Raw genomic sequence first — 18,916 nt, forward strand, 5'->3', positions numbered from 1 at the left:
AACATGGCCCGTAAATAAACTTGTTAAGTTTAATAGCAGTTTTATAGCAATCTGGAAAGTCCACTGAGAAAGATGCATCTGGGTGAAAAATAAAATGTTATTGGAGTTTTTTGCCCACTTTATGCACAACGATATTTCTGGATAATTGTGCGTCTTTGGCTGTGAAACTACATTTACTGAATGTCTTAGGACTGTGAACTTGCAAGGAATGGGCTTTTGTATATATTTACTGACGTTTTAGGGGTTGCCCATTGGAATATCACTGGTCTGAGTTGTTTTGTCCAGAAAAAACGAAAGTGGACAAACAAAGCAAAATGTAACACCCAGCACAGCTATCCATAATTAGGTGAATTGTATTCCTTATAACGTTCATTACGCACGCACATTCGAAGCACTGGCTAGCTCATTCAAAGGTTCCAATCCCTGTTTGGGAATAGTGTAACGTCATTAGAAACTGAATGAAAACTACTGTTATGTCATAAACGTTAAAGAAACAAGCACTATGCGTATTGAGTTTGTGAGCCTTGTGCGGCCTTTGACATAGGCCTACGCTATAGACAAGTTATGCTATTGTTACCATAGCATTCAAAAATTGTATCTAACTCAATGCATATTATTCTGAAATATCTTACAATATTATATGCAAACCAATATCAGCCATACAATTGAAGTACATATTTATTTGACGGGAAACGTTTCTTGCATGTGCCTAAACTACAATACATTATTACACCGTCCATTAATCAAACAACATATACAAATATTCACAGTTTAGATCACACCACAAAATAGGGACACACTATCACAGATAAAACGAGTCTACACTACTACACGAACAAACAAACGAGGTCGTCTTTTTTTAGCCAAGAAAATGGATTCAGTATTGTGCCTTCGCTATGATTTGTCTATGTACATTAGGGTTGAAAGTCACCTGGACATTACACGACTTAATAACACATTCAACAGTAAACCAACTCATTCACACATCACGAGCTAAACCCTAACTACGACCCTGTCCCATTCTAAACCTCGTGATAGGTCTCAGACCGGGCTCTCGAGTTTTCCTAAAACATCGTCATTCTTTCAAGTATATTAAAACTTTCCACGAGAATAAACAAAAACATTGCATAGAAGAAAAAGAAAAACGCGGCCTCACATATCTATCGTCTCAGTCTCTTTCTTTTTATTCTATGCAATGATACATATAATCCAAAGTCCTGTGGTGCATTTGAATGTGCGTTAACCTTCTGTTTTAATAAACAAGTACATACATTTCAGTTGCCATCTTGGGCAGTACGTGGCGGATTTCGAGCTCCATAATGAGGAGAGAGTGAACAAACAGAAAGAGGAGGTTGAGAGGGGAAATGGTTTTGAAAGGACGCGACAGGCCCAAGGGCCAAGGGAATGGGTTAATACCATGGGGGCCATACTCGAGAATCGGGCCACAAAATTCAGTTTCTGTGTTCTGTTCTCAGTCTGTTGGTTTGGCGCGAGGGTTCCATCACTATAGGCTCGCGGTGCAAGGCGTGGGAACAAGCTGCTGGTGCGTGGCTGTTTTGATTTTCTGTTGTTGCTGCTGCTGCTGTGCTCCCAAGGACGAGGCTGAGCTCGCGGAGCGGATCTTTGTGTTCGGCAGCTTGTGATCTTTCTTCCACTTCATCCTTCTGTTCTGGAACCAGATCTTCACCTGACGTTCGGTCAGGCACATCGTGTGCGCGATCTCCACGCGCCTGCGTCGGGTCAGGTAGCGGTTGAAGTGGAATTCTTTCTCCAGCTCGAGAGCCTGCTGGCGGGTGTAGGCAGTGCGAGACCTCTTGGGCACTCCTCCATTGTAAGTAGCATTGACTGAAGAAAAGCAAGCACACACACATACAAGCAAGCAGTTGTTACTGCCACATGAAGCACTACAGTTCAAACACTGACCATCTCCACTGGATACATTACAACTGTTGTTCTCCATAAAGGCTCGTTGATAGTCTAATGGGGGAATAAAGCCTACGATGTTTTGTTGGGGGTTTCGCCTCCATTTATATTGCATAGAAGGACCTTAATTTGGAGACTCCATGTGTACAAGCGCTCGCATCCAGGGACAAATCAAGCCTTAGAAAATGATTAACAAAATCGGCGGGGTTGTATATTACAGTTTAGCTGGGGTCCAGCCATGGAGGTATAGTTCTAGTTAAAAGACAACATAGACACATGGCCCCGGCAGACAAACACAGGCAATAAAATTTATGAGGGTTCTTAATTACCGACCCCGCTGCTCGATGGTCGTAAATTGCCGTTGTAAGGGGTGCTACTAGTGCTGCCTCAATGGGCGTGCATACGTTCCAGTGGTGGCTTGCTCTGTGGTTCCGGTATTTAAACGTGGCGATAACTCACCAACATGGACCTTCTTCATCCAGGGGTAGACCACAGGCACTTCCTTTCCCTTCTGTGCGCTGGAATAAGACTCAGTGGCGAGGCTGCAGTCTTTGCTCACGTCCGCCACGGCACCGCTGTCTGGGACTGGGTTGAGGCGAGGGCCATGGTTCTGGGCAACGGGGTGAGCCTGTGCGTGATGCCTGTCGGTGAAATCGTCGAGACCGTTGTTGGAGACATTACTGTAGTCGTAGCTCGGTTCTGTGTAGTTTGACCTCGGATAGGACGCCTCGTCGTGATGGGGAAAGCCCGAATCTTTTGGCCGTTCGTAGTACTCAGTAGGGGCGGGGATGTATCCGTTCTGTTGATATTCGTCGCATGGAGGAAAGGAAGGTTCGATATAGTTCGAGTTTATCAAGTATGAACTCATGATCATTAATTTGTGAAGTGCAACAATACTAATTTTTATCGCTCTGTCGTTATTCTGATCTCCACAAAACCCTCCTACTCTCTGTCAAATGTACAAAGTTGTCTGGTCACGTGTAAACCACCACCAATCACCGCGTCTCCTGTGGGCATCATGTAAACAGGAACCAATGGAAAGCCTGGCATTGGCACAACGAAAATGGCTCAGACTAGCCTACGTTGGTGATTTCCTTATTTAATCAAAATAGATAAAGAAAAACTATCAAGGCAGTTGTTTACCACATAGGCTCAACTAGAGTAAGTAAACCCTTTATTTAGCAGTAACCCACAGTAGACCACGGCCTTGAGGAGATGATGATGATGATGATGATGATGTTGGGTATCTCTTACTGTTGCCCAGGAAAATGATGGGCTCTTTGGAAACAAGCAAACTGTACGTGTCTTATTTTCTGTCAAAGATGACATTGGAGCGTCTTTCCAATCCACTCCTTTCCAAAATGCTTTCCTTTCTAGTCAATTCTCAGTTGGTAATTCATTGCGTAAAATGTAAATCTGTATTGTAACATTTTGCTGATGGTGATGAACTAAATTAAACGGAAACTTGTTTACATAGATACTGATATTGATCGTGAACTGGAGACTAGAGAGAGACAGATTATGTGCACGCACAATCGAGGAAGAGTCAAATATTTAACTTGATTTGTGCCACACACAAAAAAAACAAAGCGAAGCAAAGATAAAACATTGCCTGGGCGCAGTTACGCGGCTCTGAGGTTCACATTCAGTCACTTAAACCTATGATAACTCTGCATTTTAATTGTAACATCAAATAGTTTATATATGGCTCATCATATACAAGATGGCATCTTAAAAGCAGGCCAAAAGAAGGCCAAAGAAGGTTGCGAATTTGCAATGATGTTAGTAGATGAGAAATGAACACTTGTGTTGAAATTAAAAGCAACTCAATACAAAGTAAGTGATCAACATGCATCGGCCTATCTACCGACGCACCGTCTACTTACAAAGCGCTTGTCAGTAAGCACAAAGATAGGCCTATACCACTATTTTTTTTAGAAGTAACTGCCTGCGATTGACTATAACTAACCTAGTTGACTTTACTAGGTTAGTTATTGACTACTCAAATATCCAACATAAACACCCATCATTTGTGCAGCATTTTAAACTATTGAGGTGGAAGTCAGATAATAATTAGGCCTACAACATAAGACTAAGGGCATAGTAATAATAATCATCATCATAAATATAGTGTACTATTAATAAGTACAATACCAAACAACTGAAATAAACAACTAGACCTAAAATACCAAGATTCAAGCCATCACCTGAAAATATATTCAACCTCACGACCATGTATCCTCCAATTAACCAAACACACTTCTCGATTCATTTCACTATGACAAAAGTGCAATTATATACAGTTTATAATAGCAGCATCCCTGACCGTATCTCTTCTGTGCGATCAGTGTCTTGTCAACTGCCATCTCCACGACCTGCTTGCCCTCCATCTCACTATCCCGAATCCGAGGTGAAAATCTCGAGGAAGCCTCCTCAACTGCACGAACAACTCTACGGAAAGTGTCAGCGACTGTCTACGTGAAGAAGGCCCGGTGCGCGGTGGCAAGGGGAGGCCAAACTTCGGAAATATTAAAAGCTTTATTTTTTTTTATTTTTTTCGCTCCCGCTTTCTATTCGCTCTCCTAAACAGCGATAACTTCTCTCTGACCCCAAAGTGACACCGTTTCCATTTAGTTTCTGATTAATCTTGCCCATTGACAGTCTTTGTTAAACAACAAGGCGTGCCCTTCTCCAAAGAGGCGACATTTTCATATTTGTTAGACGCAGTGACCTGAAGTTCACCCCGGACTTGGACTTCGGTTTTCGGGTCTACTCGACTCTGGGGAGATAACGGTGCACTTAGTACGGATCAGCACCCAACAGCGCCCCAAAAATAATATATATATTTTTTTAAACAGTACAAAACCCACGTAAGTCCACCTTAAAAAGACTTACGTCGATTGTGGCACTCCTGTAGCCATGATAGCCAACTGAAGGGACGTTTCAGAATCCTTGTCAAGGTTTGATTTAGAAGGATATACATATGTATATTTATTCAATTTGTATCATACTGTTAGGCTTATGTTTTTGTTGCTCACCTAGGCTCCTGTTTTTCCTGTTCAAACAAGGTCCTGCTCCGAGCTTTGTATGGGTAAGGCGGAAACGAAAGCCATCTCTATGGGATTTGTATTTTTGTCAGATATAGGCCTATGGCATTCTACGCATCTAAATAGCCAATGTTGACAGGTGTTATATTACGATTTAATGTATTCTGCACCTGTAACTCATCGTGAATGACAAGGGGGGATATTTTATTCTGTAGATCTGGCCTCCAAAACGCATGTAGCCAAGACCACCTGAGAGCCTATCTATCAACATAATATCCAAGGTAAGAATACTTGACTTGATATCTAAATCACATACACCCAGCCACCACTTATGCTGCTGCCATATGGTGTATTATTATTATTATTTATCCTGCTACCAGTCACTTTCTCCTGATCCCTGCCTACATGTAAGCTACATATCTACCTCAACTACTTTAGTAGCCCTGCACATTGTAAATGTGATACTAACACTGTGGTATAGAGCTGACATTCTCAACAACAACAACAATTCTGTCTCATATTTCTTATTTCTCTTCTTTTTTCTTATCTTTTATAGTATTTTGATATTAAATATTGCATTGTTGGGAAGGCCTAGCAATTTAACCATTTCACTGTACTTGTGCATGTGACAAATAAAACTTGAAACTTGAAATGTACAGCCAGTGTGTTATATATGTGTTATATAAATATGGGCAGGGTTGGCTATTATCCACTCTCTAGCCATACAGTAGCCTACCCTAAGTCGGTAATGCTTTACAGCTATTTACAGTTGATTGCGTTTAATACACTGCTTTTTGCATTTAATAGGCACTTACTATAGTCATTTTTTATTTAACATCTTGAGATGGGAAAACGTGTTCATTCTGAGGTTGAACATGTGTTTTTTATTACCTCATGTTAAACTTAGGTGAAATCACTAGTTTTCTTTTGACACTTCTCAAACGTGATGATCTAATAAACTTTTCAGCGACATAAATATGCTATTTAAACAAACACATTCAGTGTTTTACAATTTTAGATGGAAATTGTGAAATATGACAAATTGACTTTCACAATATCAAAATTAGAAGCATTAATAGATATGGGACTGGTACCAATCTTATTTGTGCAATGTGTCTCAGGCTACGGCAACGTTTCTGTAACAATTATTCTATATTAAACTCGTCCAAGGCATCTAAGTTAATTAGCAAAAGAGCAAAAAGTCTAGTTATAAATATGAAAAATCTGGCCTACTATTCTATTCATTTGCTAAGGTAATGTGTGAGAAACAAGTGTATTGCCACTCCTTCGGTCCTTCCCACATATAACGAATATAATATATATATATCAAACTGACACAGTGCTGTAAATGTAGACAGTAAGAAGTGCTCTGATGATAGTGACTGATCACACATGGTTGCTACAAGGCCCCTTGTCTGTTAAGAGGACCAGGCTGCAGAGGAAAATATTCACTAGGTGGTAAGGTAAGGGTGCAAATTATTGTTGCAAATATAAGGATTTTGATCATGCAACATGTTGTGAGTTTTGTATAACATAACGATATATCGATATGTTTGCTCAAACAGGAAGGCCACCAACAGAGCTCCTTGCACATTCAACACACCTTTAGAGGAAGATGGGTGGGTGAAATAGTATATTACTTTCAACATGTTGTTTAAGTTGTCGTCTTAAAAATAGGACATAAATCAAAGCAAAAGCAACTGCATCAAGCGAGTGTTTTATGGAGATTTTAGTGATACACAAACGTTTCGAACAACAAGGCCTTAGTTAGGTCTGTGTTATCATAGCATACTATTTTGCCCAATCCGTATCTTCTAAACTTATACGACAGAACATATACTCAATTTTCTTCAATAAACAGTTGTTAGAATTGTGCCATAACCCAATTCGTTATCTCCTATAAGAAAAAGATCACTTGCGGGAGCTATTTCCTTATTTATTTATGATAAAGACACACCTCCAATTACCATGTTATTCCTTTAGCTCTTGACTCTTTTTAAATAAATGAAGATTGAATAACCAATAGTAAGGCTATTTTATAATAGGCCACTTGTTTGTTTAACAAAACGAAATATGAATGAACAATTTGGGAATAAATTGTTACTAACATGGCTATGGCAGATCTCACAATTTCGAGTGCACAGTTTCATTAGACGTTTTTAGGAAAATAGCCTACATTAGCCTACATTTTGCCATGTCTTGAAAACCAATTGTATCTATTACAATATAGGCTAGGTGCATATTTTCAGAAAAACTATCCCCATGAAAGCGCATTGGGTTAGCAATTTTAATGTAGATTTAGATAACGATTGAGCTCATATTCTCACAGTTTTACGGGAAAGGAGAACGCCTGTGTTCGATCTCTTTATGCAGCTCCATCCCTTTATAAGCTTAATAGCCTAAAGCCTAACGCATTTTCAAAACCTAATACAATTATAACGGTGACTTTGTTCTTATTAAGAAAAGGTTATAACAGTTTACAGTTTACAGTTTTCATTATTTTTTATTTTTTCTACATATTCCTTCTTTGTAACCAAAATCAACTCGTGGGTAACTTTTTGTAAGGCAGAGGGAGAGAAAGGCTGAATGTTTTTTAAGGAGTGCGGGGGCTCCATTTGGGGGGCTGTGGCCATAGCCTACCCATCACCCTGTGACCGGGGTAAGAATATCAATTCTCAAAATGCTAATTTTGCCCTCGTCCCTAAACATAACCAATGCCATTTATTCAAAGGAAATTCACCAATCCACAGCCTTAATAAATTGCTGGCCACTCAATCTTGGGTCTGGGGACGGGCGGGGGTCCACTCCCCTCGGTCCCTAACTCGGAGTCACCCCGCTTTCAGGGTTCACCTGGAGTGCACCGTCAAACATATGTAATTCAAAGCTATTCTATCTTTTGTGTGGAGAGTCAAGATCGCTATTATAACGCTGGCATCAGGCCCCGGCTGAACAGATGAAGGAGACTTGTTCAGCGGGTAAACTTTTGACCCCAATTTTTCCTCCTCTTCCCCGCTATCTCGAGTTCATCAGTCCCACCCCTGCGAGGCTGTGCTGCCCAGGCGAGGTGTCTGGCTGCTCGGGACGAAAAATCTATTTGCTATTTGCTCTATATTCATTTCTGTTATCATTACTGTAATTATTCTCATGAATATTATAATTAATTCTATCCTATAGTAACAATAAAGGCAGGCCTATAACAGAATAACTGTAGTTGTATCTCTGTACTGTCTCACTGTGGGGTTTGGTTACAATACACCGCTCTGCATACCTCTAATACAGTATGTAAATTATATTTAAGTAATAGGCCCGAGGGGTTGTGGTATATGGTCAATATGACACTGCTAAGGGCTGTTCTTACTCACGAAGCAACACGGAGTGCCTGGTTACAGCCCTTAGCCGTGGTATATTGGCCATATACCACAAACCCCTAAGGTGCCTTATTGCTATTATAAACTGGTTACCAACGTAATTAGAGCAGTAAAAATACATGTTTTGTCATACCAGTGGTATACGGTCTGATATACCACGGCTGTCAGCCAATCAGCATTCAGCGCTCGAACCACCAAGTTTATAATGACATTTTTGTCATTTAGCAGGCCCTCTTATCCAGAACAACTTACGTTATTCATTCGTTTGTATCAAGAAAACCACTCAGAGATGCATGTGTGTCCTTCATACTTGTGTGTGCCTCACACCTACCTACTATGCAGTACTGCTAAAAGGTACCACAGGCTATCCAACAACAAAAAAACAATGTGATATGCAATGTGCATTAAGGCAAGCAAACCGGTCAAGTATATGTGTCCTATCCTACTATCGTGTGTGTGTACGTGCGTGCGTGTGTGTGCGTGTGTTTATCCTATCAGAAGCTGGCTGCGGATGACACTGAACTTGGCCTAAAGCGAGCTCTGCTGGTGGCTCCGGGAGGATGCAGATTTATCTTTCTGCTATGGCTGACCTCGCGGTGAACCGCGCGCTGGGGATGGTTCTTTTTTTCTGCCTGGCATTGTCTGCCTTGCTGTGCAACGCATAAAGGACCCCGATTTGGACATTTTAATTGTGTAACAATGGTATAATTTTCTCCCCAGACGTCAAAATGATAATGGCATAGAATAATGGTTTTACTTATATTTTCTACACCACAAACTGTGATGGAAATAAAGTTACATTTCGTTGCATTGTCTATTTGTTTACATGACTTAGTTTACACGATATGTCAACTATAAGGTTACTGGGCGGAGAAGTGGAGGATGGGAAATATGGTTGGGGTCAAACCACGTCAAATCACCAGATGAGTCCGTTTGAATTCAATCGATGTATTGATATAAAGTCCTTTTAAGATGATTTTTTTCAGATGTATTCATTGAATTTCAGTCAAATATTTTGAGATTACATTGATTGAAATCGAATTCACTGATGAAAAAAGGTTATGAATAGACTGTAAGAACTAATTTAGACTCACTAAAGGTTTTATGAAACCTTTAAAAATAGGCTAGATAACCATTTCTGATACTTCAAATATAATATTTTCTACATACAGTAGGCCAACATGTACTTCTTAAACATGGGCAATGCACTATTACCCATTATCCAAATGGTTTAATCATCACGACATGATAAAGGCCTAATTTAAATGTGTCAACATATAAGAGCAACACACAACGATGGAAATTGAGTCAGAAATCCATAACTGTCAAACAGCAAAACACTGTTATACACATCAAATAGGCCTGACACATAGCTACATACTAGAAACACAGTTGAACAAAACCTAGACTGTTGCCACAGATAGGCCTAAACAAAGTCTACATTACAGCCAAAACAACAACGTAATTAGGCTATATACTAAGCGAAATAAGAAACTCTGATGCAGAGCAGTTTTCCCAGCAAACGAAAAAAACGCAATCTAAAGGAAACTATTGTGATTGTGAAAATGCGTCACAATACAAAAGTTACACACACTTTTGTGACGCATTTACAAATTGGCTACTTTGATAAATCAATAATTTCCTGGAGATACTGGTATCTGAGTGATCACCTCCGCACGGACGCACGCGCCCAGGCTCTGCAAAGAGGTCACCATGCAGCGAGAGTGACACTCTCCAAGAGGTCAACTGAACTTTATAACCCCAAAACACAAAATGACGTGGCTGACACAAAACGGAATTCCTTGTCATGTGTTGTGTTTACTCTACAGTGTGTTTATGGAACACATGAGGAAACCTGACCAAAGCGACAACTGCAGCTCCAAAGTTTTTAAGTTGTGCTTTAACTTCCCACTCACCCACCAAAAAACATTATACCGAAAGTGTTGTATGATGGTCAAGTACTGTATATAAACATATTTCAGTTAAGCAATGACAATGCAAACACCATAAAACAGCTCAAATAGCTTTTTGGCTTGTCCAGCACATGAATATCTATGAAGAGGCCAAATAACCCCCCTTGTGTTATATAGGAAGCGAAAAAACAACGTATTAAAAAGTGACGTTTGTGGGGGTGGAAGTGGACAGAAGCATAATTATCCCACACGCAGTAATGGATTATGAGTTTCACCACAGATGGAGGGAAACAAGTTCCACTGGGAAGGAAGCAATTAAATATCCATGAGCCGGACCCAACCCTGGCCAACATCTGCCGAGAAAGACCAGTATTCAGCTCATAACCAACTGACAAATTAGCGTAATAGGCTAATAAGGACAAATAGAGCGTCCGAATAAAATCATAATGCTGTTTCGAACAGGGTGGCTGTTCAGAGCCAAGGGAATGGAAGCCCACAGGCTACCCAAGGACAATAGAGGCAGAAACTTACCTCGAGACAGGAGCTCTCTCCTCGTGTGAGTCCGGTGCGCAGGGTCCATCGCGAGGCGTTCTGGTGAACGAGGAGCGGCTGTAACGGCCAAGGAACACTTTTTACAGCCTGCAAGGAGAGAGTCAGACGAAGCCTCGCGTCAGTGCGATTATATGTTATGTGCAATATACTGTCAACTCCCCAAAACCATAAAACTTACTTTAATGGCCACCACGTGACCGTTTATGGCCAGTGAGCCTATCTGGCCGCGCTCTGGATGATTTTTACGATCTAATTCATAGACAAAACCCCCATTCATTTGGCACCCAAATGTCAGGGAGCCGGAACCGGCCTAATAAAGTTTACGGCTCGAAAAGTCGAACGGATTTCATGAGAGTAGTGAGCTCGAGCACAGGGAACGCAGAGCCCCTAGAGCAGGTCACTGGCTAGGACCCGCTTTAGACCCACGTGCAGAGGTGAGTAAAGAAAGCGGATATAGATTTGTCTACCTGTTGATTTTCTCGACCTTTAAACTAGCTGGGAAAGTGTAGCTTTTTAAGTTTCAAATGCAATCAATGGGGTGAAAGGGTTACACTGAGGGGGGAAAACGAATATTTCAGGACTGCATTTCAGTTAGGCATAGTCTTGACCTACAAAAACAAGTTACAGCAGGCCTATGAAGTTTGCATTCAACAACTAAAATGTTGGACAATTCTGAGACATACAAACATGCGTTTTACCACCTAGGCACATTAATTAAGAAATAATCGAAATAACAAATAATTTACAGTCTGTGTTGTTCCCGTAGAAAGTTTATTATAATCAGCATCACCATAACAATATTATTTTCATTTTCCAGTCATTCTTTAAAAACATTCACAAAAAGCTTATATCACGATGGCGTATACGCGATGGGATCCACTATGTAACCCTTCACATCCAAACTAATGAGGAAAAAAACGTACACACAAAAGACAGAAACACATTCTAAGAAGATGCGCCAGGTGAAACAACTTTACAGCAGCTCGTGCAAACGAATGATACATAGGCACAGCTACACACACTGGGTCAGAACTGCGGTTCCATCACGTGTTCACAACGCACAACAATCACATAAGGCTTATTAAGTCTGTCTACAATAAGCAACAAGTTATCTGAGTTTGGCACAATACATTCAACAAATAAATACATAGGCCTACTTACATACATACATATAAAACAAAGGCTATACACAAAAGCAACTACATTTCTTATCAAGTAATTCATAATTTTAGTTTCTATACTGTTTTATGAGTGCAATAGGCTACACAACTTTTATTGGATAGTTAATAGACTTATTTGTGGTAACTTTAAGTTTTTTCAATTTTGAACAAGAAATAAGTTAAACAAACATGTATTTCCCATTGGTTTTCCTTTAAGACAAACATTTACAGAACGCAAGTTTCTTTTTTTTACTCACACAAGCATTATCGTGGTCAAAATAAAATAAATAAAGAGGAAATTATTTTTAAAGGCTGGAGCTTGCATGGACACGTGGATGTTCACTGTCCTAAGAAGCCCTCTGAAAGTCTCTTGGGCTTTTGACATGATAGGAAGTTCTCCCAAGCTTTGTATTATTTTATTAGTGCTCATCGGGGAACCAAATATCAGGGATGGTGGTACCCTATACCCCCTGCCGCTGCCATGCTCATGCTTTTTAGTTTGTTGTCCTTTTTCCACTTCATCCTCCGGTTCTGGAACCAGATTTTGATCTGGCGTTCTGATAGGCAGAGCGCGTGCGCTATCTCGATCCTCCGTCTGCGGGTCAGATAACGGTTGAAGTGGAACTCTTTCTCGAGCTCCAGTGTCTGGTAACGCGTGTAGGCTGTCCTCGCCCTCTTCCCCTCTGGTCCGGTCAGACTGTCTGGTGGTAACACACACAGGATGCAACCATGAGCCCACAATCAAAATAGCAACCTACACAATAATGTTTACTAACGCTTTATGCAGGGTTACTTGGCAACAACGCTTAGAAATTTTACTGATCACTCTTCCATGGAGCCTAATCCACAAAAACACACCTTTATACACGATTCACACACATTTCACATACACCTTAAAACGCAGTGGAAGTGCCAATCAGTTTCCCAAAGTGTGTCTTATAAAAATACCATGCAAATACAGAATAATCCGAAATTATGGCAAAAGAAAACCTATAATCCTATATTTAAATAAAATGTTGGTAAGAAGAATTCTGCATTTTGGTAAGAAGAAAATGTCCTGTGTTTTCATGCCACGTTGAATTATTTCCCCAACGCCTGGGGTACAATATGCAGTTAAACAGGTGGCGTAAATGTCGCCATTACACACGCCCCTTAAAACTACCATTAATAAAATATCGAATAGATGTGATTTGTCTCTCATATAATGATTTGGGGAAATACTTTTGAGCTCTGAAAATGGCAACAAGCACATCTTAAAATGGCTATAGGGCACACCATCCCCACACACACACCACAAACCCACACAGAGACAAGACGAGCTGTATCAAGTACAAAACACAAACACAAGCGTCGACCTAAACAAAATACAAAGCTGTTTTACCATGATTTATGTGCAGTTTCCTCATCCAGGGGTAAATATGGGGCTGGGCACCGTCGGTGACATTTTGGGAAGTTGTCTGCGCCCTTCCCGCGGGCTTCTCTTCCTGGAGGGGGGACGCTTTGGACACACACACCCGGTTCAACAGCGTGCCTCCGTTCGAACTCGGGGTCGTGCAGGGGCTCGTTATGGAGTTCTTTATGTCTCGGTGTTGAGGTTGAGACTCGCTGACCGGAGACGAGCAGCTCGCGACAGAGGAGGAGCACGGGAGCGGGTCAGGTGGAGGCGAGAGGGACGTCGTCTCGGTGGCGCTCGCGGGCTGGGTGTACATGGGCGTCTCGACAGAGGACGTTGTTGTCGCCACCGACTGGTTCGGGGAGTAGCCCTGTGCCCGCACGCTGGCCATAAAGTGCCCGTTACCGCGACTGACAGTGAGGTCCATCCCGTTGTAGCCATAACCGTACCTGCTGGAATGCATGGTCGTGGAGTCCCTGTATTGCTCGTTTGCAGAGCTGTGGTCTCCATAATTATGTAACTGGAAATCCGCGCCATTGGGATAGCGACCGCAGAATGAGTTTACAAAATAGGAGCTCATTGGTTGATAATTCCAATATTGTTGTTTAGCAGGTATTTGTTGCTTTTTTTGTGGAGAAAGTAATAACGTGTGTACTTGATTTGTGGCTCTTGATGGTTTTGCGCGTTCTATAGCACCCTTGCACAATTTATGATGAATTATGGAAATGAGTAGAACATGTACTTGATTCTCTCTTACGTAGGCACCCAAATATGGGGTACGGCTGAGAATCACGTGCTTTTGTTGACCAGTCGTAAATCCTGCTTGATGACCTCCAGAGGTAAACTCGTGCACAAATAGGAAATCTTGGTGGGATGTTAGGGAGGCGCGCCTGGGTATGCGCCTAGGCAGGGCGCTCGCGGGGCCCGGGTTGCGTCTCTTGGATTGTCGTGGCGCGCCATCTTCTGGCCGCAGTCTGGCACTGCCTGCGACAGTGTTTGAGGCGTGGGCTCCGAACGGGGTCGTTCAGAGGTTAACGACCATTGCGGCAAAAGCATGGTCTCCCCAAACAATACAACAAGAAACGCAGTGTATACTGAATATGCAACCTCTCCACTGATAGAGAGTATAGAGAGAAATCTGTATTCAATGTTATCCTCATCGATGGTAAACATTATCCTTCGCGTGGGAATAAAACACCTACAGTACAAGAAAAAACAAGTACAAGAAAAATATATTACAAAAATTATTGTCTAGAACCTTAAATTTAGTTAAATATTTCGTTAAACCATGTTAGAATATCCTATATGAATCAACTCTTTGGACATTTGAATACATTGAAAATGTGTTTATCACAAATAATCATTTTACAGGTGATGCTTAGTTTACTGATGTGCATAGAGCGGTCAATCTGCAGTTATAATCCAATCTAATAGAAAGGCAGTCATTCCTAAATGTTAGATACGCAAAAAATGAGGCATTTGAAACAACTTAAGATTGTTAGATGACGACAGAAAGTAGGCTACAATACAGTAGTCTCAATAAACAACTCTTCGCCCCTCAAGTGAAATTCCATAAATACTTTTAGAAGTCTGAATGAAAATAACCCACGTTTTGATCAACAAATTATGACTGAATTATGCTAATTAGATAATTAGGCAACAAAAACAATCTGCATAAAATCTTGCAGTTGTGTGTAATGAATAGCCTAATCTCAAGAAAACATGGATGGCATAACAATAATATACATTTTTAGTTTTATTTTTTTGCAAATATGGATAACTAAAGTCCATTTTCAGGACAGAAAAAGGAGGAGCAGAAAAATATAGGTTTGTTTGAAAATGATCTAAACACATATTGTAATGTAAGCACATGTTTTAATCTAAACACATGTTTTAATCTAAACACATGTTGTAATCTAAACACATATTGTAATCTAAACACGTGTTTTAATCTAAACACATGTTGTAATCTAAACACGTGTTTTAATCTAAACACATGTTGTAATCTAAACACGTGTTTTAATCTAAACACATGTTTTAATCTAAACACATGTTGTAATCTAAACACGTGTTTTAATCTAAACACGTGTTTTAATCTAAACACATGTTGTAATCTAAACACATGTTTTAATCTAAACACATGTTGTAATCTAAACACAGATTAGAAAATACGTTTTCAAAGAATGTCTGACGATAGGCGAAATTAACATGATTTTTTTGTGTAGGAATGTTCCTTCATTTTACATGGATAAATAACAAAGAGAAAATTAAATAATTTCCCTTGGCCTTGCTCGGCATCTTCCCCACACCCATTTCCTTCCATCAATAATGTCTTCAGAGTGAGGAAGCGAAAGAAGTAGGCTACGGGACTGGAACCTGCCTAGATAAGTATTGTCAATTTTTCAAAATACAAAGATAAGGCACTACGTAATGACAATCTAAAATTAGGTTCGAAATATGATATGAAGAAAGACATATATCGGTAACAGCAGAAGTAATAATAATGTAGGCCCAATCAATACAAGCAATAACAATAACAAACATATGACGACATTCATTTAGCACTATTTGATTATAGCTGCTGTTCATCGGTGTTGAGTTGCTGGTTTGTTGGTGTAACGTAGAGATAAACTGTATATAGGCCTAAACTAAAATCGGAGAAGCGGTGATGATTATAATAATAGTTGATGAGAATGTGACTCTATAGCTGGAGCAGGGTTATATTAGTGTACAGGCAGGACAGGCAGAGCGATAACTTTTTAAATTATGTAACCTTACAAAAGAGACGTGGCTAGTAAGCAGAAAATGGTGCAGTTAATCTGGAACGTCTATTTAGGCTACTAGAAACTGGGGCAAGCGACTGCAGGTTTACAGTAGTCTCGTTTTGGCAACGAAGGCCCTAATTATCCAAAATCCATTGGACCTCTTGGTTCTATAGTCCCCAAAAGACGATAGCCCGTATTTTGGCTATACGACGCCCCACACAGCCAGTTTAGAGCGTCGGCACTAACTGCGTGATGGATAAGTACGCTGTACGAAGGATGCAGACTCACAGCGGTAATAGGGCCCCTTCAGGCACTGCAGTAGCCGAGGAACAAGCTGCACTCAGGACCAGATGTGTACAGTGGTCTAAAGGAGCACTGTATGCGAGCCCGGGTCTTACATTTCAGGGATAGTTTGAGAGCGCATACAAGCATGCTCCGGATGTTGGAAGGAGCAAGGATAGGTTCTGTGCTTTAGAATGTCCAGGAGTGTTTGTGATTGTGGCTTTAAAGAGGTTGTTAGGGAGTCTAAGAGCTAACATCTGATTTATCAATGGCCAATAGAAACAAAGTTCCCAAGAAATTATCCCACCCAGGGAAAGGGGGCAAATCAGGAAGTGCGAGAGTTTAAAAAAAACGACAGGACTGGTTGCGTTCTACTCAAGTGTCTGCATCTGCTAGAAACGTCAGGATGTAAAAAAGAGAAAAGAATCAGGATTAGGGACTCTGTGTGCGTGCTTGTGGCGCACAGAGCAGGGAGGGGCGCGTGCTCTCCAGATGGTAAAATGCTAACAATTTGAAATGCAGCTTCAAACCTTGATGAGAGAGTAAAATGTCACGATGCTTCAGTTTTATTTGCTCATAAATGACATTAGCTACACAGGATGTATTACGTGCGTATTACGTGCGTAACAGTTCAAGCAGCATTTCAGATACCTTAGATGTTGTATAGTGTAGGGGAGTAGCAGCACGGCTATATTCTAATGTTTGGAGCTCGGAGCCTAAGGGTTTCACTGTACCTTGCAATCACACCTGCAACCCTCTACATGTGACTATTAAACACTCTTAATCTGAATATATGAAATGTTTTCTCAACTAGTTTCATTACCACTGTAAATATCGAGGAGGATATTGAATTGGAGCCATTAAGGTAAACGGAACTCTAAAAACACATTTAAGAGATGAACCATAACGGATTAAATTCTAAAACGCAACTCGTCGAAGAAAACTATGCAAACTGACACGCACGCATACAGTAATAAAATGCATCACAACAATAGGCTATTGTGTTGTACTTTTTCCTTGGTATTGATGCCTATTGTGACATTTCGGTCTCTCTGTGTCTAATTTGTGTCATATTTTGAGGTAATAATCTTGCCATATCAATTGTGACGTTTCGGTCTCGCAGGTTCTATTCTATGACATCATTTGGAGGTGACAATCTATTGTTATATGAATGGTGTCTATTGTGACGTTCTGGCTCTCTGTGATGTCCAGTGATCGTATGTAAAGAACACTTGACCATCTGTTGTCACAAGCAGAACTCCATTTTAAGGGGGAGTGTATTTTCTTTCTGCATGTGCTAATAATGATTGCATTTATTTCCGTCGGTGTCAACTCGTCATCAGGTCTTGATGTTTGACCATTCTGCAGGTTATTTGCATAACCCTACACCTTGCCATTTTCTATATCTAGTCTGAATTTACACAGACAAAATATATGTAGTATTAGCTCACCTATCATATAGCTTAATAAAAAAACGTTGAGCACTACTGCTATTCAGAACAATACATTCCAGCTATATTGGGCCTTATGCAGTGCCAATGTAGAGGATTTAAAACTCTTATGAAAATGAATTGCATATTACCAGCAAAATAGCATTAATAGCATATTTTTTGTAACCATATCGTTTGTAAATATTATAAGCGTGAACATCATCAAGATGAATGGATCATTGATAAGAAGGTCCTTTCGATGACGTGGTGCTGATGTTACATCATGGCGGAGAGGAAAACTGGAGCAAAAATACTCTAGATTAAGCTAATCTACAATTTCCTCAAATCAAAACAACTGCTACATCTGCCGAAACCATGCTATCATGATACAAACAGCAATGTACACCCCTGTTTTATGGTTTTACGAATAGCACGAATAAAAAGACAAAGGGAAGTTCTGTGTTGGCACAATTAACACATTGACTGTAAATGAGAGTAAACGGACAGAAGGCTGTGACCAAAACACCACCACACTTCTCCCAAAGGAGGGCGACAATGAGTAGGCCTATTGGCCACAGTTCCAATTCGGGGCTGGTGAAAGACCATCCCATTTGAATAGCAACAAATAAACACACATAACATGCATCGCCAATAAATTATTAAGATCCTGATAATGACAAAGCATTTACCTACATTAGTACTGAATAACATATGTAGATAGGTCAAGCCCAGAGACCACAATCAACGAACCATAGCATTCATCTTAATCATGCAAATAATTATTATATTGTTATTATCAAATCAAATGTTCGGACATAACCAGTGTAACCCTACAACACAACATTCCAACCACTCTTCTGAAAGCCATCGCTATTTAAAACTAAACAAGCATAGAAAGTTATTTTTACTTGAATGCTCACTCTATTTAATGCATGATTACAAAATCATATCCAATCACGATAAGCAAGTAGTATTCTTACCGTATGTGAGGTGTTCGGGTCTCATGGTGTGTGGTGATGTCACAGGGAGAGGACGGACAAGTGCTGCTGGCGCAAAGCGACCGGATCCCCTGTTCTGACAGCT

The 18,916-nt window shown here is 40.5% G+C and overlaps 2 protein-coding genes across 2 annotated transcripts; both read right to left on the reverse strand.

Moving 5' to 3' along the window:
• Nucleotides 1-456: 456 nt before the first annotated feature.
• On the reverse strand, nucleotides 457-2,919 carry LOC120022828 (homeobox protein Hox-A4-like). Its single transcript, XM_038966842.1, has 2 exons — nucleotides 2,383-2,919; nucleotides 457-1,845 (listed from the first exon to the last, which is right to left on the reverse strand). The coding sequence occupies exons 1-2, from the start codon at nucleotides 2,795-2,797 to the stop codon at nucleotides 1,505-1,507; spliced, it is 756 nt and encodes a 251-aa protein (XP_038822770.1). The 5' UTR covers nucleotides 2,798-2,919; the 3' UTR covers nucleotides 457-1,504.
• An 8,634-nt stretch (nucleotides 2,920-11,553) lies between these two features.
• LOC120022521 (homeobox protein Hox-A5-like) lies at nucleotides 11,554-14,517 on the reverse strand. The gene is made up of 2 exons (XM_038966470.1): nucleotides 13,345-14,517; nucleotides 11,554-12,664 (listed from the first exon to the last, which is right to left on the reverse strand). The coding sequence occupies exons 1-2, from the start codon at nucleotides 13,934-13,936 to the stop codon at nucleotides 12,408-12,410; spliced, it is 849 nt and encodes a 282-aa protein (XP_038822398.1). The 5' UTR covers nucleotides 13,937-14,517; the 3' UTR covers nucleotides 11,554-12,407.
• Nucleotides 14,518-18,916: the final 4,399 nt, after the last annotated feature.

This window comes from Salvelinus namaycush, chromosome 27, assembly GCF_016432855.1.
Source record: "Salvelinus namaycush isolate Seneca chromosome 27, SaNama_1.0, whole genome shotgun sequence".
NCBI classification, from domain to species: domain Eukaryota; kingdom Metazoa; phylum Chordata; class Actinopteri; order Salmoniformes; family Salmonidae; genus Salvelinus; species Salvelinus namaycush.

Coding starts and splice junctions, on each gene's coding strand:
- LOC120022828 (XM_038966842.1), bottom strand. CDS start 2,797: ATGATCATGAGTTCATACTTGATAAACTCGAACTATATCGAACCTTCC. Junction 1,846..2,382: donor GATGAAGAAGGTCCATGTTG/GTGAGTTATCGC, acceptor GCTTTTCTTCAG/TCAATGCTACTTACAATGGA.
- LOC120022521 (XM_038966470.1), bottom strand. CDS start 13,936: ATGAGCTCCTATTTTGTAAACTCATTCTGCGGTCGCTATCCCAATGGC. Junction 12,665..13,344: donor GAAACTGCACATAAATCATG/GTAAAACAGCTT, acceptor TGTTACCACCAG/ACAGTCTGACCGGACCAGAG.